The 17,343-nt window shown below is 40.7% G+C and overlaps 1 protein-coding gene across 2 annotated transcripts in view; it reads left to right on the forward strand.

The window, feature by feature from the left end:
- The window catches only part of rnf144aa (ring finger protein 144aa), a 38,949-nt gene extending 24,347 nt beyond the window's left edge, over window positions 1–14,602 (forward strand). For both annotated transcript variants that reach the window (XM_080041773.1, XM_080041772.1), the window contains exons 5-8: window positions 2,266–2,482; window positions 5,818–5,965; window positions 6,468–6,557; window positions 10,500–14,602. In XM_080041773.1, the coding sequence (XP_079897899.1) occupies window positions 2,266–2,482; window positions 5,818–5,965; window positions 6,468–6,557; window positions 10,500–10,631 (587 nt within the window). In that variant the 3' untranslated portion in view covers window positions 10,632–14,602. The remainder of the gene's footprint in view (window positions 1–2,265; window positions 2,483–5,817; window positions 5,966–6,467; window positions 6,558–10,499) is intronic.
- The last annotated feature ends 2,741 nt before the right edge of the window (window positions 14,603–17,343 follow it).

Here is a 17,343-nt window from a genome sequence, read left to right on the forward strand (position 1 = left end):
CGACACTCGTCTCACTCATATATATTATATACACTCCATGGTCTCACTGCCGGTGCGCGCCAGAGCAACAGATGGGTGAATGTGTATGCGCCTACAATGGCGGAGCAGGTAAAAACCCTTCCCAATGTCTGTTTTGATGGTTTTAATCACGTTTTATCACACTTATGGATCTGACATGATGCTAGATAACTTGCTGCTTGAAGACCACAGTGCATTAATGTGGTGATGTAGGGACGAGCAAGGGGACTGCTAACTGCAGTAACTGACAGGAAGTTAGCTAAAAGAACCATTCCGCTTACAGCACCTTTTAAGTACAGCACCAACATCCGATTGGACCCCCATCCCCATAACACAACATTCTCGGCCTAAATGATATATCAAATTACACACAGAAATCATATGAATAAAACATTTTTTTTATATAAAATAAAAATAATAAGGCATTACAAATTAAACAAATAATTCAGTCATTCTATGTTCTCCTACATTTAAAATGTTTCAGTCTACCCTTTTTTTTATTTTTTTTTAGCTAGAGTACAGATTCATTGGTGAAACCAAGCCATGTGTAAAAAAATTAGCAGCCATGCCTTTAAACGTTCAAGTCTTTCATAAATTGCAGGAATGTATATATTTTCTTTTTAAATATATATATTTTTTTGAGTGCGGGGGGGGGGGGGGGGTTCTATACAAATCCTCATAATGAATCAGAAATAGCTGCCGATGCCGACTGGCTAAGGGCAGTCAGCCGTCCCATCAATGTCCCCACTCCAGTCAGGCAGAACAGTCGCTGTAACCGTTCCATATTTCTCATGCAGAGCCAAGAGTGCATGCGGAATGTGTGCACGCAGTTCTTGGCAGAGAGGCAAAGGGGAAGGAAGCGAGAGGATACAAGGGCAAGTGCATCACGCTATGAGCTAAGAACGGAACTGGCAAAAACGCACCGAAAAATGAGTCCCTTTACCCACATTAGAGAGTGACACACAGGGCAACATGTGGGTAGGAGAATAGCTATTTAGAACATAAGCAGGTACAAAAACGAATTTCAAATTGAATAAAGAAATACATTATGTAGGTGTAAGATTCCGTTATGCAAATTTGCAAAGTTCTTAATATCAAGTTTAATTAGATTATCCCTACCTTTTTTTTAAATGTCTGTTCACCCAAATCATTTTCTCACTAACTTCGGTCTCTATCTAGCCATGCACATTGTTCTGATTTATTTGAGCCGACTCTCATTTTCTTTTTTTATGCTGCTCAAAACATTTTAAAGGATCATTTGTAAAATGTAACTTTATTAATTGATTAAAGGTGGGGTTAGCAATTCCGGAGAATGTTTGTTGTTAAAAGAAAAACGTCCAAATCAGTGAATGTCTCCTCACGATCCACTGCCTGTCCGTACTGTGTGTACGCTGGAAAATAATCCAGTGTTAGTACACAGCCTAGGCTCTGCAAACAGGCATGTTGCTAGCTACGGTGGGCCCCTTTGTTTACATACCTTTTGTTTGAACATATTTGTTTACAGAGCCTAGGCTGCGTATAAACACCAGTTTTTGTTTCAGCGCAGATACAGTACTGACAGAAGGCGAATCATGAGGAGATATTCACTGATTTTGACAGAAAGTGATTTTGACTTCAAGCGTTCTCAACAACAAGCGGGATGACTAAACCTGTGTGTGGTTAAGTCACTATATCTACTACTTTACTACTAAATATTGTGTTATCAAGGTGTGTGCTTGAAATCTGAACACATTACTGGAAAATGATATTCTCCACATTAACCAGATTGATGGAGGGAGGGATTAACAGGTCGGCTCTTAGTTATAAAGAGCCTGGGTGCTTGACCTACACTTGTTCACTGTAAGGATGTCTCTAAAAGCTGAATTCTGACTCTTTCTAACACCCCATGCACTTTATTATTGCTTTTAGGAAGATTGAACTGGTGGAGGAACTGTTAAAGGGCCGTCAATAAAATACTGTCTAATTCACACAATTATTTTCGCTGACTTGGTCATATTATGTAAAAGTATTATCAAAAATGGTAGAACATTCATAATTTGAAATTCATTAATTTTTTTTTACAAATATTTTGATAATGAATAATGGATTTTTCTTCAATAGCTTCTATGGTATGTCTTGTTGAAAGTTAAACTTTTATCTTGTAAGTGTTGGAAAAGTGCTTGAATTTAATTTTTTAAAAGTTGGATACACCCTGCTTATGATAAAGCTGTGGTCCCCTTACACTGGCCTCTTCTTTGGTTCCATCAGAAGTGCTGCTGGACCCATGCCGGACGTGGTGCCCTTCGTCTACCTGTCAAGCTGTGTGCCAGCTGAAGGAAGTGGATTCTCCAGCACAGGCCCAGCTGGTTCAGTGTGCCGTCTGTGCCCTCGAGTTCTGCTCAGCATGCAAGGCCAACTGGCACCCAGGGCAAGTCTGCCAGGAGAACAACCTGCCCATAACCTCCTTCCTACCAGGAGAAAACAGGTATACTGCATTTAGTGTGTTGAACCATTAATGACCTAAGATGACTTATCGTGTATCAGATATTGCAATGTTTTTTTCTCTCATGTAATTGTGACACATTTAAGCTTTCAGAAACTCTCAAGTGTTACTTAGCTAGTGCTGGAACTAAAATCAACTTGTCAGTCAACTGAAAAGTGGTATGAGACTTTTTTTTATAAGCTAAAATGCCTGAAATCCTTTGACTTAAGTCCCTTAAATTTTCTTGGTCTTTTATGATCGCAGTCTAAATATCTTTGGGTTTTGGACCGCTGGTTATTTAACACATGCAATTTGAATAGGCCAGCTTGGCGTTTGATAAATTGTGACAGGAATTTATATTGACAGTTTTCCTCATTTTATGGACCATGATTGAGAAATGACATTGTCAGATTAATCAGATAAGAAACTAATGGTTAGTTTCAGCTTTGTATCGGCTAGTTGATACAAAATGCAATGCAAATCACAACCCTTAGAATTGTCCAAGAATTGTATTGTAGCTGTTAATGAATTTTCACAAGCCTATTACTTTAAACAGGTGGATTTTGAATTTTATTTAAAAAAAATATAGTAGGGGAAGGTGGGGTGATTTGTGCATTTTGGAAGTTGCAAAACCCCTTGTTTCTAGAAAACCGTGGAAGAAATTGGAAATGTGACCACATATTTAAGAAGAGCCATCCATTTGACTCATCCTGTAAAGAAGGGAGACACAAGGAATAAGATATAAGCACATTTAAGCTCAAAAAACTGTGTTTTGCCTTTCAAAGTAAAATTTCCATGATCAAGGTTTTTTGATTATTGTGTCTGAACAATTATAGACACGTTTGAAAACATTTGACACATGTTTTAGTGCTTTAGTATGCTACACTTTGAGTCTATATAGTTAGCACAATGTCAACCCTAAATTGCTGCATCATGCCTATTATCCAAAATTCTGGGGATGGGGTGATTTGTGCGCAAGGGCCTGGGTGAGTTATAAGTAAGTAAGTAAGTAAAATGTATTTATAAAAGCACATTTATGACAGTTTGCACTGTCCAAAGTGCTGTACATAGTGCATTCAGTAGGTAAACAATGAAGGTAAAATAACAATAACCAAAATAAAAGACGTAAAGCCCATACATCCACATAAACACAGATAGTAGTGCAGAGGTAAGTAAGTAGTGCAGAGGTTAATGGTGAGGAAACACCAGGGTGTACATATGGGTTTTGAGCCTTGATTTAAAGGCAGAAATGTAGGGGGAATCACATTTGTCAGGTGGCATTTGGTTCCACAAGCACGGAGCAACTAGTGCAAAGTACATTTCTGAGAGTTGTGCCAGTGGCATGGCTGTATACGCTGGTCACCAAAAGAAAGTGATTGTCTACAGTAGCTCAGAAGAGAGTGACATCTCAATTCCACTTAACGACACCACTGATGAGAGTTCAGATGGCCAGAAAGATGATGATGGTGACTTTGTCATTGTGACACAATGACGCACAAATCACCCCACTACGTGGGGTGATTTGTGCGACAAGACAACTTTTTTTCCGAAAGCTATATTTCTTCAACAGTTTATTCCAGATCCAAAGTTTTTATTGCCAGGGATGCACAACATCCTGAAATATATGTACATATTTGAGTTGGAGACATAACTGTCAAGGACTTACTTTAAAATCACTTTGAGTAAAAAGTTGCACAAATCACCCCACCTTCCCCTATATAATATATATATATTTATATTTCTAAGTAAATAAATTCATCTATTTGTTTATAAATTTTTCAAACTAATTTTGTTACTTCACCAATTAAAGGTGTTCTACACCAACATACATTGTAATAATCATCCAATTGATTTTTTCCAACCTTTTAAAAGGATATTTCATTCAGTTATGACATGCTGTGACATTATCCACTGCTGTAAAGCCCCTGGCAGATGCACCCCCTGGAAGTGATGATAATTCAGTTTCTCAGAATTGGAATAGCGATTCACATGTCATCACATCCAGCTCACCTGCCTGGAGTTCAGGACAGCTTGTCAATATACAGTGGTGTTCATTCAGAGCGCCTCATTAAAATACACAATAGAGTGCTGACTGTTCTGTGGCCAGGGCCTCAGTTGAGCATCAGCCAGGGCTCATGCACAAAGTAATAGGCAGATGTAAAACAATCTGTGAAACTAAACTGCAGTTAAACAGTCTGGGGCATGGGCTTATATTATTCATTTTAAGGACACAGGATCTGTCTGGGAGGGTTAGGACAGGGCAACCCGGAGACATGTGTGCTGCTGACCCGTTTTCTTTGCAATATCCTCTTACTCTAACTGAACTGAACTGAACTCTGGAAACGTCATGAGCTCTGCAGAGCTTTCCTCCATCTGCACAGGTGCAGGAGCGGACTGAGGAAGGAGGGAGAGAGGGAGGGAGAGAGGGATGGGGGGATTAACAGGTCGGCTCTAAGTTGTAAAGAGCCTGGGTGCTTGACCTACACTTGTTCACTGTAAGGATGTCTCTAAAAGCTGAATTCTGACTCTTTCTAACACCCCATGAACTTTATTATTGCTTTGAGGAAGATTGAACTGGTGGAGGAACTGTTAAAGGAATTTGATTTCTAAAATGACATAACCTGTAAAAAAATATAGAGTGCAACATAACATGCTAAATAAGTCCCAACAATCACACAGGAGCGTTTATTGATGTTGTCAAGTTCTTCTTTTGACTTGTCAGCAGAGGCAGGCTATCGCTCCCGTTGACAACCAGTGTTTGAGCTAAGCTAACCTGGATGGGCGACAATTGCCCATTTCTTCATCGGTAACGCAAGCTCAGTTATAGGAACGGTTCCTATCGCATTTTTCTTGAGCCAGAGAGTGAGACAAAATGTAAAATGTTGAACTATTCCTTTAACCCCCTTATTTGAAATCCCCCCTCTCCCCCCCACACACACACACACACTTTCCTCCAATATAAATGAATGGGCTTGTTTGCTTTCCTCGAACAATGCCCAGAAGGACACCTACCTACTCGCCAGGATATCTTACGGGTCAGCACTTTGCAGAAACAGAATATATTGATACAGACAAACTGACACCGACAGGAGGGATGAAGAATACGAGTGTGGGAGCGAGTTCAATGCCATTCCAGTTGACAGGACTTTTTCAAGAAACGCAGTCGGCTCCTGAACTAAAGCTATCCACCATTTTACACAAGCGATTGTAAATATCGATTGCTGCATTAAAGCGATCTGATCCCTATAGCTCCTCTTCTAAAGTGAATGTTGATTGATTTGGTGTTTAATTTCATGTATGGCATTAGGAAAACAAACTTGTGTCTCCCTGCTTCTCAGCTCTTTCTATAAGAACGAAGAGGACGATGCACCAATCAAGCGCTGTCCTAAATGTAAAGTTTACATCGAGAGGGACGAGGGCTGCGCACAGATGATGTGCAAGAACTGCAAACATGCCTTCTGCTGGTACTGTCTGGAGTCCCTGGATGTGAGTAAGATTTTCACAAATCCTTTCAGTATTCGCCACAGTAGAGAGGGAGATTTTGAACTTTTTTCTTTTTTCAATTCTAAAAAATATCTACAGTTTAATATTTCAGTACTGTGTTTGCCCACTGTGACAATCTTGAATGCAGACATCATTCGTCTCCCTGCGAAAGCAATAGCTTTCATTATCGGGAAATTGTAGCGTAACCTTGGTCTTGATAGGAGGAGGAATGAAATGTGTTTGGCTTTTTTTCTTTTTCGAGCCGTGGTGCTTTATGTAATCTCAATATTGTGTGAGCACAGACGACCGCACCACGCAGGTCATTTAAAAAGCAATTTTCTCAGAACAGCTGCCCGTGTCTTACAGACTGCTAATGGTCTCTGTGTGTGTGTGTGTGTGTGTGTGTGTGTGTGTGTGTGTGTGTGTGTGTGTGTGTGTGTGTGTGTGTGTGTGTGTGTGTGTGTGTGTGTATGATCGCGTCTGTGTTTGTGTTCGTTTTTGACAGGATGACTTTCTCCTGATCCACTATGACAAAGGGCCCTGTCGAAACAAACTGGGCCACTCCAGGGCATCTGTTATCTGGCACAGAACACAGGTGAGAAGCCCATCTTCCCCCCACTCACTCACTCACTCAGGGCTCCCCTATTCACTCACACTGCAGCATGCGGCCATACACGTGCTCCCTGGTTGCGGCCCTTCCTCTCTTTCTGCCTCACAAACTCTCATTCAGTGACGGCCCTCGTGTTATCTCGACGGCACAATAGGAAAAGCACAGCTCGATCCATGTGCGTCGACAAGTGTCTGTTGGTCAGGTGGCGCTGCTGTTTCCAGCTAAGCCCGTTATGTAGCCTACAACTTTCACTTTAATAATAGAAAATGGTTTTACATAACCAAGGTCCTTTTTTTTACTGATAGGTAATTGGAATGAAATTACAGATTACATACACAGGATTACAGGGTATAAACCTGTAATTTAACACATGTGAAATGGTGTATTACACGTGAAGGATTAGCCATGACATATCATTTCCCACATGTTTATCATGCAGTTCTTTAAGTCTCTTGACGGAGCCAGACTATGTTCTTCACCTCCCCCAGATTTCTCCTTGGAGTCTCTTGGTTGCCAAAATAAAAAATCAATTTGTCGGGTGTCACGTCCCTCTGTCCAACATACTTGTTATTTTGTCAACATTAGCATACACTGGCATCTGTTGCCCAGTGGGACAGGCTTAGTCATATGATGACATTTCGGCTGGTGGGAGCCAGCTATAGCTTCACTGCTCTGTCTCTTTGTCTCTCTCTCTCTCTCTCTCTCTCTTGCTCTCCTCATTTCACCCCCCCCCCCCCCCTTTTAAGCCTTCCTCTCACTCCTTCATAAATACAAAATGTACCAGGGCAAACCTATACTGTGAAAAACATCTTCTCGCCCTGTCTTTATGATACACTGTGTGCTTTCCTTCAGTCTACAGCCTGTGCACTAATTCAAAAAAGGATTGTTCGTTTAGTAGCAAGGTGTTAATAACTCAGAAACCTGTTGTTAAGTGAAACCACAAAAGCATGTCCGTTTGCCCTCAAAAACGTGAGGGAAGAGCATTGCGCTATTACAAGCTATTATAAGTTGCTCTTGCATGTGACTGCATTTTATGTTTTCCATTTTGTGGCGCTGAACTTGCTGGTGTCTGGCTCCCCCATGTGGTGAATTTTAAGAACTCGCCACAATTATAAAATAATCCAATGAAAACATCAACTTTGCTCTTTCCAACGTTGATAATGTCGTAACTGATATATATATATATACAGTATCTCACAAAAGTGAGTACACCCCTCACATTTCTTCACATTTTTCTTTATATCTTTCCATGGGACAACACTGAATAAATGACACTTTGATACAATATAAAGTAGTCAGTGTACAGCTTGTATAACAGTGTAAATTTACTGTCCCCTCAAAATAACTCGACACACAGCCATTAATGTCTAAACTGCTGGCAACAAAAGTGAGTACACCCCTTAGAAAAAAAATACAAATTGAGCCCAAAGTGTAAATATTTTGTGTGGCCACCATTATTTTCCAGCACTGCCTTAACCCTCTTGGGCATGTAGTTCACTAGAGCTTCACAGGTTGCAACTGGAACCCTCTTCCACCCATTTATGACAGCATCACAGAGCTGGTGGATATTAAAGACCTTGCGCTCCTCCACCTTCCGTTTGAGGATGCCCCAAAGATGCTCAATAGGGTTTAGGTCTGGAGACATGCTTGGCCAGGCCATAACCTTTACCCTCAGCTTTTTTAGCAAGCCACTGGTCGTCTTGGAGGTGTGTTTGGGGTCGTTATCATGTTGCAATACCACCCTGCGGCCCAGTTTACGAAGGTTGAGTGCACATGGTCAGCGTCGTACACAGAGGTTGGCTTTGGAAAATAGACGTATGAGTGCTGCCAGCATTGCTGAAGGGCTTGAAGGGGTGGGGGGTCAACCTGTCAGTGCTCAGACCATACGCCGCACTCTGCATCATACTGGTCTGCATGGCTGTCATCCCAGAAGGAAGCCTATTCTAAAGATGATGCACAAGAAACCCCACAAAAAGTTTGCTGAAGACAAACAGACTACGGACATGGATTACTGCAACCATGTCCTGTGGTCTGATGAGACCAAAATACATTTATTTGGTTCAGATGGTGTTAAGAGTGTGGAGCGGCAACCAGGTGAGGAGTACAAAGACAAGTGTGTCTTGCCTAGAGTCAAGCATGGTGGTTGGAGTGTCATGGTCTGGGGCTGCATGAGTGCTGCCAGCACTGGGGATCTACAGTTCATTGAATTCTAACATGTACTGTGACATACTGAAGCAGAGCATGATCCCCTCCCTTCATAAACTGGGCCGCAGGGCAGTACTGCAACATGATAACGACCCCAAACACCCCTCCGAACGACCACTGGCTTGCTAAAGAAGCTGAGGGTAAAGGTTATGGACTGGCCAAGCATGTCTCCAGTCTTAAACCCTATTGAGCATCTTTGGGGCATCCTAAAACGGGAGATGGAGGAGCGCAAGGACTCTAATATCCACCAGCTCCTTGATGTCGTCATGAATGGGTAGAAGAGGGTTCCAGTTGCAACCTGTGAAGCTCTAGTGAACTACATGCCCAAGAGGGTTAAGGTAGTGCTAGAAAATAATGATGGCAAAACAAAATATTGACACTTTGGGCCCAATTTGGAAATTTTTTCTTAGGGGTGTACTCACTTTTGTTGCCAGCAGTTTAGACATTAATGGCTGTGTGTCGAGTTATTTTGAGGGGACAGTAAATTTACACTGTTATACAAGCTGTACACTGACTACTTGACATTGTATCAAAGTGTCATTTATTCAGTGTTGTCGCATGGAAAGATATAATGAAATATTTGAAGAAATGTTAGGGGTGTACTCACTTTTGTGAGATACTGTATCTATAGTATGGAGACGAAAACTATATTGTATGTTCACAACCCAAATCATAAACGCCATTGAACATTGATTACCGTGTGTGTATGTTGAACCAGGAAAGCTTATTACAAGCTGTGTGAGATCCCTACCTGCTGTAGTTTAGTTTTGGCAGAACTACTCTATTGCACTGTCCATCACTTGGGATATTTCTGTGTTTCTACATACTGTCACAAATAGGCACCTGTCCTTACAACATGAAAAAATTAGCAACATTGTTGCTATACCAGGAGAGGTTGTCGTAATAGTAGCCTCACGTTGCTTAGTTACTGGAGGAGGCAAAGCTTTCTGAAGCATTTCCTCTCAACCTTGTCGAAAAAGATTGTTTTTTTTAGATCATGGTGTTGCAGTTACCTTTTTTAAGGATTCAAGGCACACACTTATGAAACAGTGACATACAGACATACCACAAATGTCACCTGTTGATGTTTAGTTCAGTACTGTTTGCACAATAACAAATGAATCACACTTGCTACCTGTTCATCCCTTACATGTGTGATGTAAGTAAAGTGACGTTAAATGTTACATCGTCGCACACAACCTCTTCATGTATGTTAATCTTGTATAAATCAGAGTATCAGAAAAATTCTACATTTTACTAGGCTGCGTTACAATACCCATACTTTCTGCTATTAAGTATGGTGGAAAAAAGATTTAGGATGACCCAATTCGAGCGGTCAGATTGAGTGTACTTAAAAGTACCCGGAGATCTACTACATTTGAATGAGATTTTTAGTGTTGAATCATTATGCTTTTCGGGCGATTCTGACCCAAAATCCAGTGCGCACTGGAAGTGACGTCACATTGACGGACCCTTTATATGAAAACAACCGGGGGTACAACGGATGTAAAAGCAAGAGGCAAGATCAAGGTGCAATATTATGATGAAAAAGTATGTCCCAACTGTATGCCTACTCCATGCCAACTAGATTCTTTTTACGGTCAGATAGTATGTAGAATAGAAAAAAGAAAGAATATACGTTTTGGAACACAGGGAATGTATCAAGCGGAGGAATATAACATTGTGCGTTTGAATGAATGTATTTATTTTTTCTGCCCGCAGGTTGTGGGGATCTTTGCCGGCTTTGGTCTACTCCTGCTGGTGGCCTCCCCCTTCCTCCTGCTGGCCACGCCCATCGTCCTCTGCTGCAAGTGCAAGTGCAGCAAAGGTGACGACGACCCGTTGCCAACCTAGTTGCTGGAGTGCTTCAAGGATGGGCCATCTTCCTTTTGTTTTCCTCTTCACCTCTTTTATGTTATTTTTCTCCCACCAGCTTTGAGCGCTTCTTCTTTATTTTGAGTGGAGGGGGGGGGGGGGGGGTAGTGGGGCTGAGCCTGCACCGGCCTCCAACCGCTTTTGGGATCCATTCGCTCTGCATGAGAGGCATGGTAGAAAAGGCAAGCCTGAACACCTTGGCCTGAAGAGAGGTGACTGGTCAGATGAGGTTCCACTTGTCTAAAGACTACTTTGGGTCAGACTTTGGTGGTTTGGGGACATGGAGGAAGTCTGAGGGCCACTTGGAGTGGTCCTCAGTGGTGGGTTACAAGTGGTGTGTGGTATTTTGGTGGGTCATTGGAAACTGAAAAATCCAAGGTAAGAAATGCTTCTTTTTTGAAAAAAAACCTTGTATGGACAATTATCATGCCGGAGCCACCTTCTAGAAAGAACTTTTACTCCATCACTCTGTTTTTTGTCAGTTTCGTCGTAGGCAAACAAACAAACGCTTTTTTCCCCACCACCACCACACTCGATGTAGCTCTGCAGATTCAGTCTGTAGCATAAAGAGTCACACCACGCATGTTTGGTGTCCACTCGATTTGCACACAGAGCGTGATTTCGTGAGGTCACTTTCACAACTGAGGTTGAGGAGATGGGAGGCTGTTGTCGCTCTCAACTCACAATGTACAGCACGTTCTCTTGATGATGTCAATGTTTTATAACCTGTTGCTTTTAATAGAACTGTGCTCAGAGTAGTGTCTTTGTGTTGTACTTTTGAGTGTTCTTTTTCAAAACTGTATGGTACACTTATTAAAGGGGATTGCCACTCAAATTCAAAAGTACACTTCTGTTTCCATGGTCAAGTGACAATGAAGTTTCAGCCTATGTTTTATGCCAATATTTTTTATTGTATTATTTTACCATCGTTACCATCAGTCTAATTCTCATTTATCTTTGACACACCTCCAGACAGGTGTGCTTTTAGCAGCAGATGTTACAGTCTTTTGTTATCCCATATCCAGAAATGTCCCAAATTGAGTGGTGCTCCCCTTTTAAGTTCAGCAGTAATGTAAAGTCTAACAAGGGACTTTGTATCCACGTGTCGTGGAATCATTTTTAATACTACACTAAAAAGAGATGTCACTCCAGTAATCCCCGGTCCCCAGGTGGTGGTTTAGCCAAATAGAAATGAATAGCCTTAAATTGAGAATAGCCAAAATCAGGCATTTCCCCCTGTGCATTACAAAGTCAAATCCAAATAATCCCAATGAAAGCATGTTCAATGGGATTTTAAAGTATTGCAGGCAGTCAGTGAAGCCCTTTATATTCAGATGATTATATGATGTCATCAATATGGCACTCTGTTAATAGCCATACTGTAAAAAATAAAATAAAAATAAACTTTCCTAAATTGATGTTTTGTGTGACCGGGGGCCTGTATTTCCTTTTATGAGCAAATCTACTTCCACACAAGCGTCATCCTAAAACGAAGTTTAAATGCGATAAGTGCTAACCCTGCGATAAGATCTCCCCCTTTTTAACAAAAGCCTGCTGACCCAAATTGCAAACTTGCATAAGTTAGTGGTCCGAGTGTCGATGTTTTGTTCAGTTGGCGGTTAGACCTCCAACAACAAGCAGCTATTCCTCAAAGGGAATCCAGAAAAGCCTCTACTACTAAAAGAATGTTCCATTTTTGGGCACGTAATTATAAAGCTGCTCTATACTATATCACTTTATCTATGCAAGTTTGTACATAAAAAAAGGATGAGCAACCGGTCAAAATCAATTGTATATCATGGGTAGGTCTATATGGTGAAAACTGCAGAATGTCACTATACATGTTCCATATCATGGCTTCTTTTTTTATCAGGGAAATAATTCTCAAACTATCCATTATATTCTCATCACCTATGTTGCTCTTATCTGTCTTTTGGTGTATTTTAAGAATTTGTGAGCTCGAAAAGCGTTACAGAATTTGACCTTTTTTTATTTGTTAGTGCATGTCTTATGGGGGATCTCAAATCAGCTTTATGATTTATGTTAAGTACAAGAAAAAATCATTCAGTTATAAACAAACTATTTCAGTATGTTAACCTCTTGTAAGGTCAAAAAAATATTTGTTATCGTTTTATTTCCTCTCCCCTTCTGGTGCAAGTTACCAGGGTCCATGTAGCATTTCATGAGAAGTGAGGCTACAGTTACAAAAAAAAAGTGTTAAGTAGTTAACGACAGTAGCTCATCATCTCCAACTCACACCTGTCCACACAAATTAAGCTCAGATATTCAGTATGAGAAGACTTGTGATTAGTAGCCTTACATTTACATTTACCTTTACCTTACCCGTAGCCTGTGTGTTCACTTATGAGTTCACTTATCCCATCTACTGTATGCACATGATAATTGGATATCAAAGCCAGTCCAATTTCTACTTTTTTTCTTTTTTCTTTTTAAGTTTGGTGCTTCCCTATACCCCCGACAAATATCCGGTTTAGTTCCACAAGCTTTTGTTGTTTTTATGACAATCGTGCCAAGCAGATTTTCCTGGAAGGGATAAGGAAACAGAGCTGTCTACTGTATGTGCATTTTGACCATGTATGTGTAATGTATTAACAGTTTTTACAGGGTGGAACATATTTTAAGGCTTCTTTATGTTAATGCTGCACTGTGTATGGGTTTCATTGTTTTTCTTGATATGATCTGTGTGTGTGTGTGTGTGTCTGTGTGTGTGTGTGTGTGTGTGTGCGGTACGGGTACCTGCTGTGTTTATTGGAAGGGTCAAGCAGCCAGATTCAACATCAACTCAATAGAAAAGTCGATACACGTAAGAGATTTTTCAAAACTGTACTTTTTAAGGGGTTTTAATGTATCTGGACTATGATATCACCAGGATTAAAAAAACACACCTATAGCACCACCATTGAAGTCTTGAAGACCTTTCAAAACAACTTACATACTTTATTACACAACATTATATTTTTTACCCATGTTTTTCTGGCTCCGTTGAACAGGTAGATACCGTATTATGCAACAAACATAAAAGGGCAAAACAAGCCGTCATTACAATCTCAGCAGTGTCGCTGCATAGAAGTTGTTTTCTACAGCATAGGGCCAGAAGAGGCCTGTTGGGGCTCTTATAAAGGCCTATATAATCACTGAAGCAGATGAAACATCAGCACAGGTGTTGGGGAAATGTCAGTTTGACTGAGCTAAGGGCTTGCTTCTAAAAAGACTTTGCCCTTGAAGGGGACGCAACGGAACGTTTTATTTCACAAGAGGCTCTAAGGATCTACTTTGCAGCTATCCTAAGATCAAGTTTGGCTACGGGCAGCAATTGTTTTTTTCTTACTTTATTACCTGTTGTGTCAAAGAGATGAAGCTGCATGATTTTTCTCTGACTTCTACATGTTGAATATTAAAATAGTAATGTAGCTTCTAAAGATCTTTGAAATGGTAGCGTTGTCAATCTATCATCCTTCTGGGTTTTGTTTCTCTCTCTTTTTCTCTGAAAATATTCAGCCGTATTATAATCATATGTTGGTTTGGCCTTCCACAATTCAGCGGGTTGGCTTCATGTGTCTGCTTTTTTTTTCTTGTAAGTACTTTTTCCTGTTTTTTATATCATTTGTCTGTTGTATTTGCATCATCTGTTTTCCAGAGCAGAATTGTTCTAGTCCTGATTGGTGGATTCAAATTCAGTCAGTGGACTATTGTCAGAGGAAGATGCAATGTGTACACAAGACTTCTGTATTCAGAGATGGCGAGCAATGTCCCTTGTTCAGTCAGTAACGGAAGAAATTCAATGGGCCTGGGTGACGCGAAGATATATGGATATTGTAAAAATGGCATATTTGAATCCGTACTGTACAGATCAAGACTCGGCATCTCAGTATATCTACAGTTCCACTAACACTGTGACACCAGGTATTAAAGGTTGTTGTTTTTTGTGATTCCGCTGCTTTATTCATTCAAGTATTAGGTTTGTGTATCTCAACACAAGTTATTGTTGCCTGTTTGATTGTGAAATGGCTCCCTCTGGTGTTGAAGGTTTATACTTCTCCTTCCAATTAACAGCATCAATATCAGTTCAATAAGAAGAGACAATCATTTTCGAAATACATTACTAAGTCTTCAAAAATGAGATATAAAACAAATTAAAATAATTTAATATCTTGAACTCAAAAAAATATCTATGTAAAAAGGTGTAGGTGAAGTAAAACACACTAGTTTAAAAACGAATACTGATAATTTCACAATCACAATAATTTGTATTCATTTTTAAACCGCTTTTACCTTTCTACATGGGCAGATTATTAATGGCATTACACAATAACTTAAAATGCTGTTTCTGATCTTTTGGAAGCATTTTCATCTTGTCCTTTTCTTAAAGGAATAGTTCAAAATTGTTTAGCTTTTTTGCCTCACTCTCCGGCTCATGAAAAGGTGATAGAAACCTTCCCTGTAACTGAATGCATTTTTGATATATTTATATATTTTGATACTCCTATGTAATATGTTTTTACACTTTAAAAACATTTTAGAATATCATACATACGTGACCGTCACGGGCACTTCCTGGTTTCCTTCAGGTATGTATTTGATTCTAAAATTACATAACGTGTAAAAAAGAATATATAGAGCGCAACACAACATGGTTAAAAAAAACAAGCATACAGGAGCATTTGGTGATGTTGTAAAGTTAGTCTTTTGACTTGCTCCCCTTAACTACCAATGTTTTAGCTAAACTCACCTGGATGAGCGACCTTTGCCCATTTCTTTATCAAAAATGCACGCACAGGTACAGGAAGGGTTTCTGTCGCCTTTTCTTGAGCCGAAGAGTGAGGCAAAAAACGCCAAAAAATTAAACATTTTGAACTATTCCTTTAACAATGACCTATTGTCAAAACCTTTCAAATCCTCTAACGTAAACTTTGTTTTACATGTCGAGCCTCTTTCCTTCATATTCACAGCACCTCTGTCTGTTCATCAGACATGTGTCAGCCTTTTGTAAAGGTCTGCCAAAGAACAGGTTGTTCTCTCTCTCTCTGTCTTTGTGTCTATTTCCTGCCAGATGCTGGATTGGAAGCATTAACAAGACAACCCAGAAAATGAAAGTGCAAACGCTCGGTGATATATCATCCCTCACCAGCTGTTCTCTGTTTTGGAAGTCTCTCCACCAATCACTGGGCAGGACCACAGGAAGTTGCCATCTGTGGGCATCATAGTGGTGACAAGAGTTTGTGGATGGGCGTTGAAGCTGATGTGTTATCCGGAGCAAATGAAGTATGATACCGGGGGAGAGCCAGGAGAGGAGGGGGGGAGGGGACGGAAATGGAGAGAGAGAGACAGGGAGGAGGAGTGCATCGGCAAGAAGACAAAAGGGCTGAACCGCTGTCGCTGAGAGAGGGAGGGATGAAAAGAAGGGGAGACGAGGCCTTTGCACCTGCTCTGCATAGAACACAAGGTTCTGCTATCACACGTGTGCTGGCTGCAGGCCCATCAGGCTGGTCTGCTTCTGGCTTCACCTTCCAACACCTTGCTGCCAAGTCCTCCTCCTGCTCCCCATCACTCTGTTCTCTCCACTGCTGCACATACAAACCAAACAACACATTCTTAACCTTTGTAAACCTGTTAAAGACATCCACTTGCAACTTCTCCTCAAAGGGGGAATGTCTCTGAACTGTGAGCAGTTTGATCAAGACCGATAACTATTATATTGTACTGTTTTGAGGCCAGGTATAGAGATATAGCACAGAAGAAAAGCCTGAAAAAACAATGACATATCATTGTTTAGCAACATTTTGATTCATCGTTTCACTTCCCAATAACCTCATGACCCCTTGTGGGGTTTTCTACCCCATAGGTTAACATTGTCCTTGAAACAAAGGACAAAGAAAGTATTCCTTAGAAAGTGGTGATCTGTCTGTGCTGCTAGCCTGTTAGAATAGTCCACTAAATACATTTGTGGTCGTTCAACCAGAAGGACTCAGTAATAAAAGAGACGTGTTAGTACCAGCACACATTCTGAGGTAATTTCTCACAAGCACTTTTATGTAGCATTCAGTTAGTTGTGCTGTAAGTAATATGATGAATGACTTAATGTTATGGCAAATCTGCTTGCCAGAAGAGGGAACTAGAGTGCTGTAAAAACAGCACAGCCTGTTTGTCAATAATGAGAGGGAGTCTATTCCTATAGCCTTATATAGTTTGGGTCCACTTCTGCACATGTTGTGGAGGTTGCAATACAATGTCAAAGTAGCTTGGGGTCAAACAGATCAGAGATCCATAGTGTGCAGTTCAGTGCCATTATGTGTTTACTCATGTATCATTGAGGGTTGGAAAGGGAGTGTGGTCTCCAATGCAGTATACAGCAATATACAATACAGTATATGTTGTTTTTTTCCTTTTTCCACTGAGCATTGATGCCCTTTCTAGAGGGTCTGTCAGTCTCCCGTCCCGACATGTCACACTGACGGGTAGCATTTGCCCCTGCCGAGGAAATAATCGAGTAAACACACGTTGACATTAGAAAGCTAAAGGATCCCTGCCAGCTCTTGATGGGGGTGAAGGGTTAATAATAGGCATGTGCATTCGCTCATACTTGCACACACAGCACACAGGACTTTAATTGTGACCAGGGGCCATTGTACATCATCCGGTGACTGACATAAGGTGACAGGGTCCCGCCTCT

The sequence above is a fragment of the Ammodytes marinus genome (genome assembly GCF_949987685.1).
Source record: "Ammodytes marinus genome assembly, chromosome: 15".
NCBI classification, from domain to species: domain Eukaryota; kingdom Metazoa; phylum Chordata; class Actinopteri; order Uranoscopiformes; family Ammodytidae; genus Ammodytes; species Ammodytes marinus.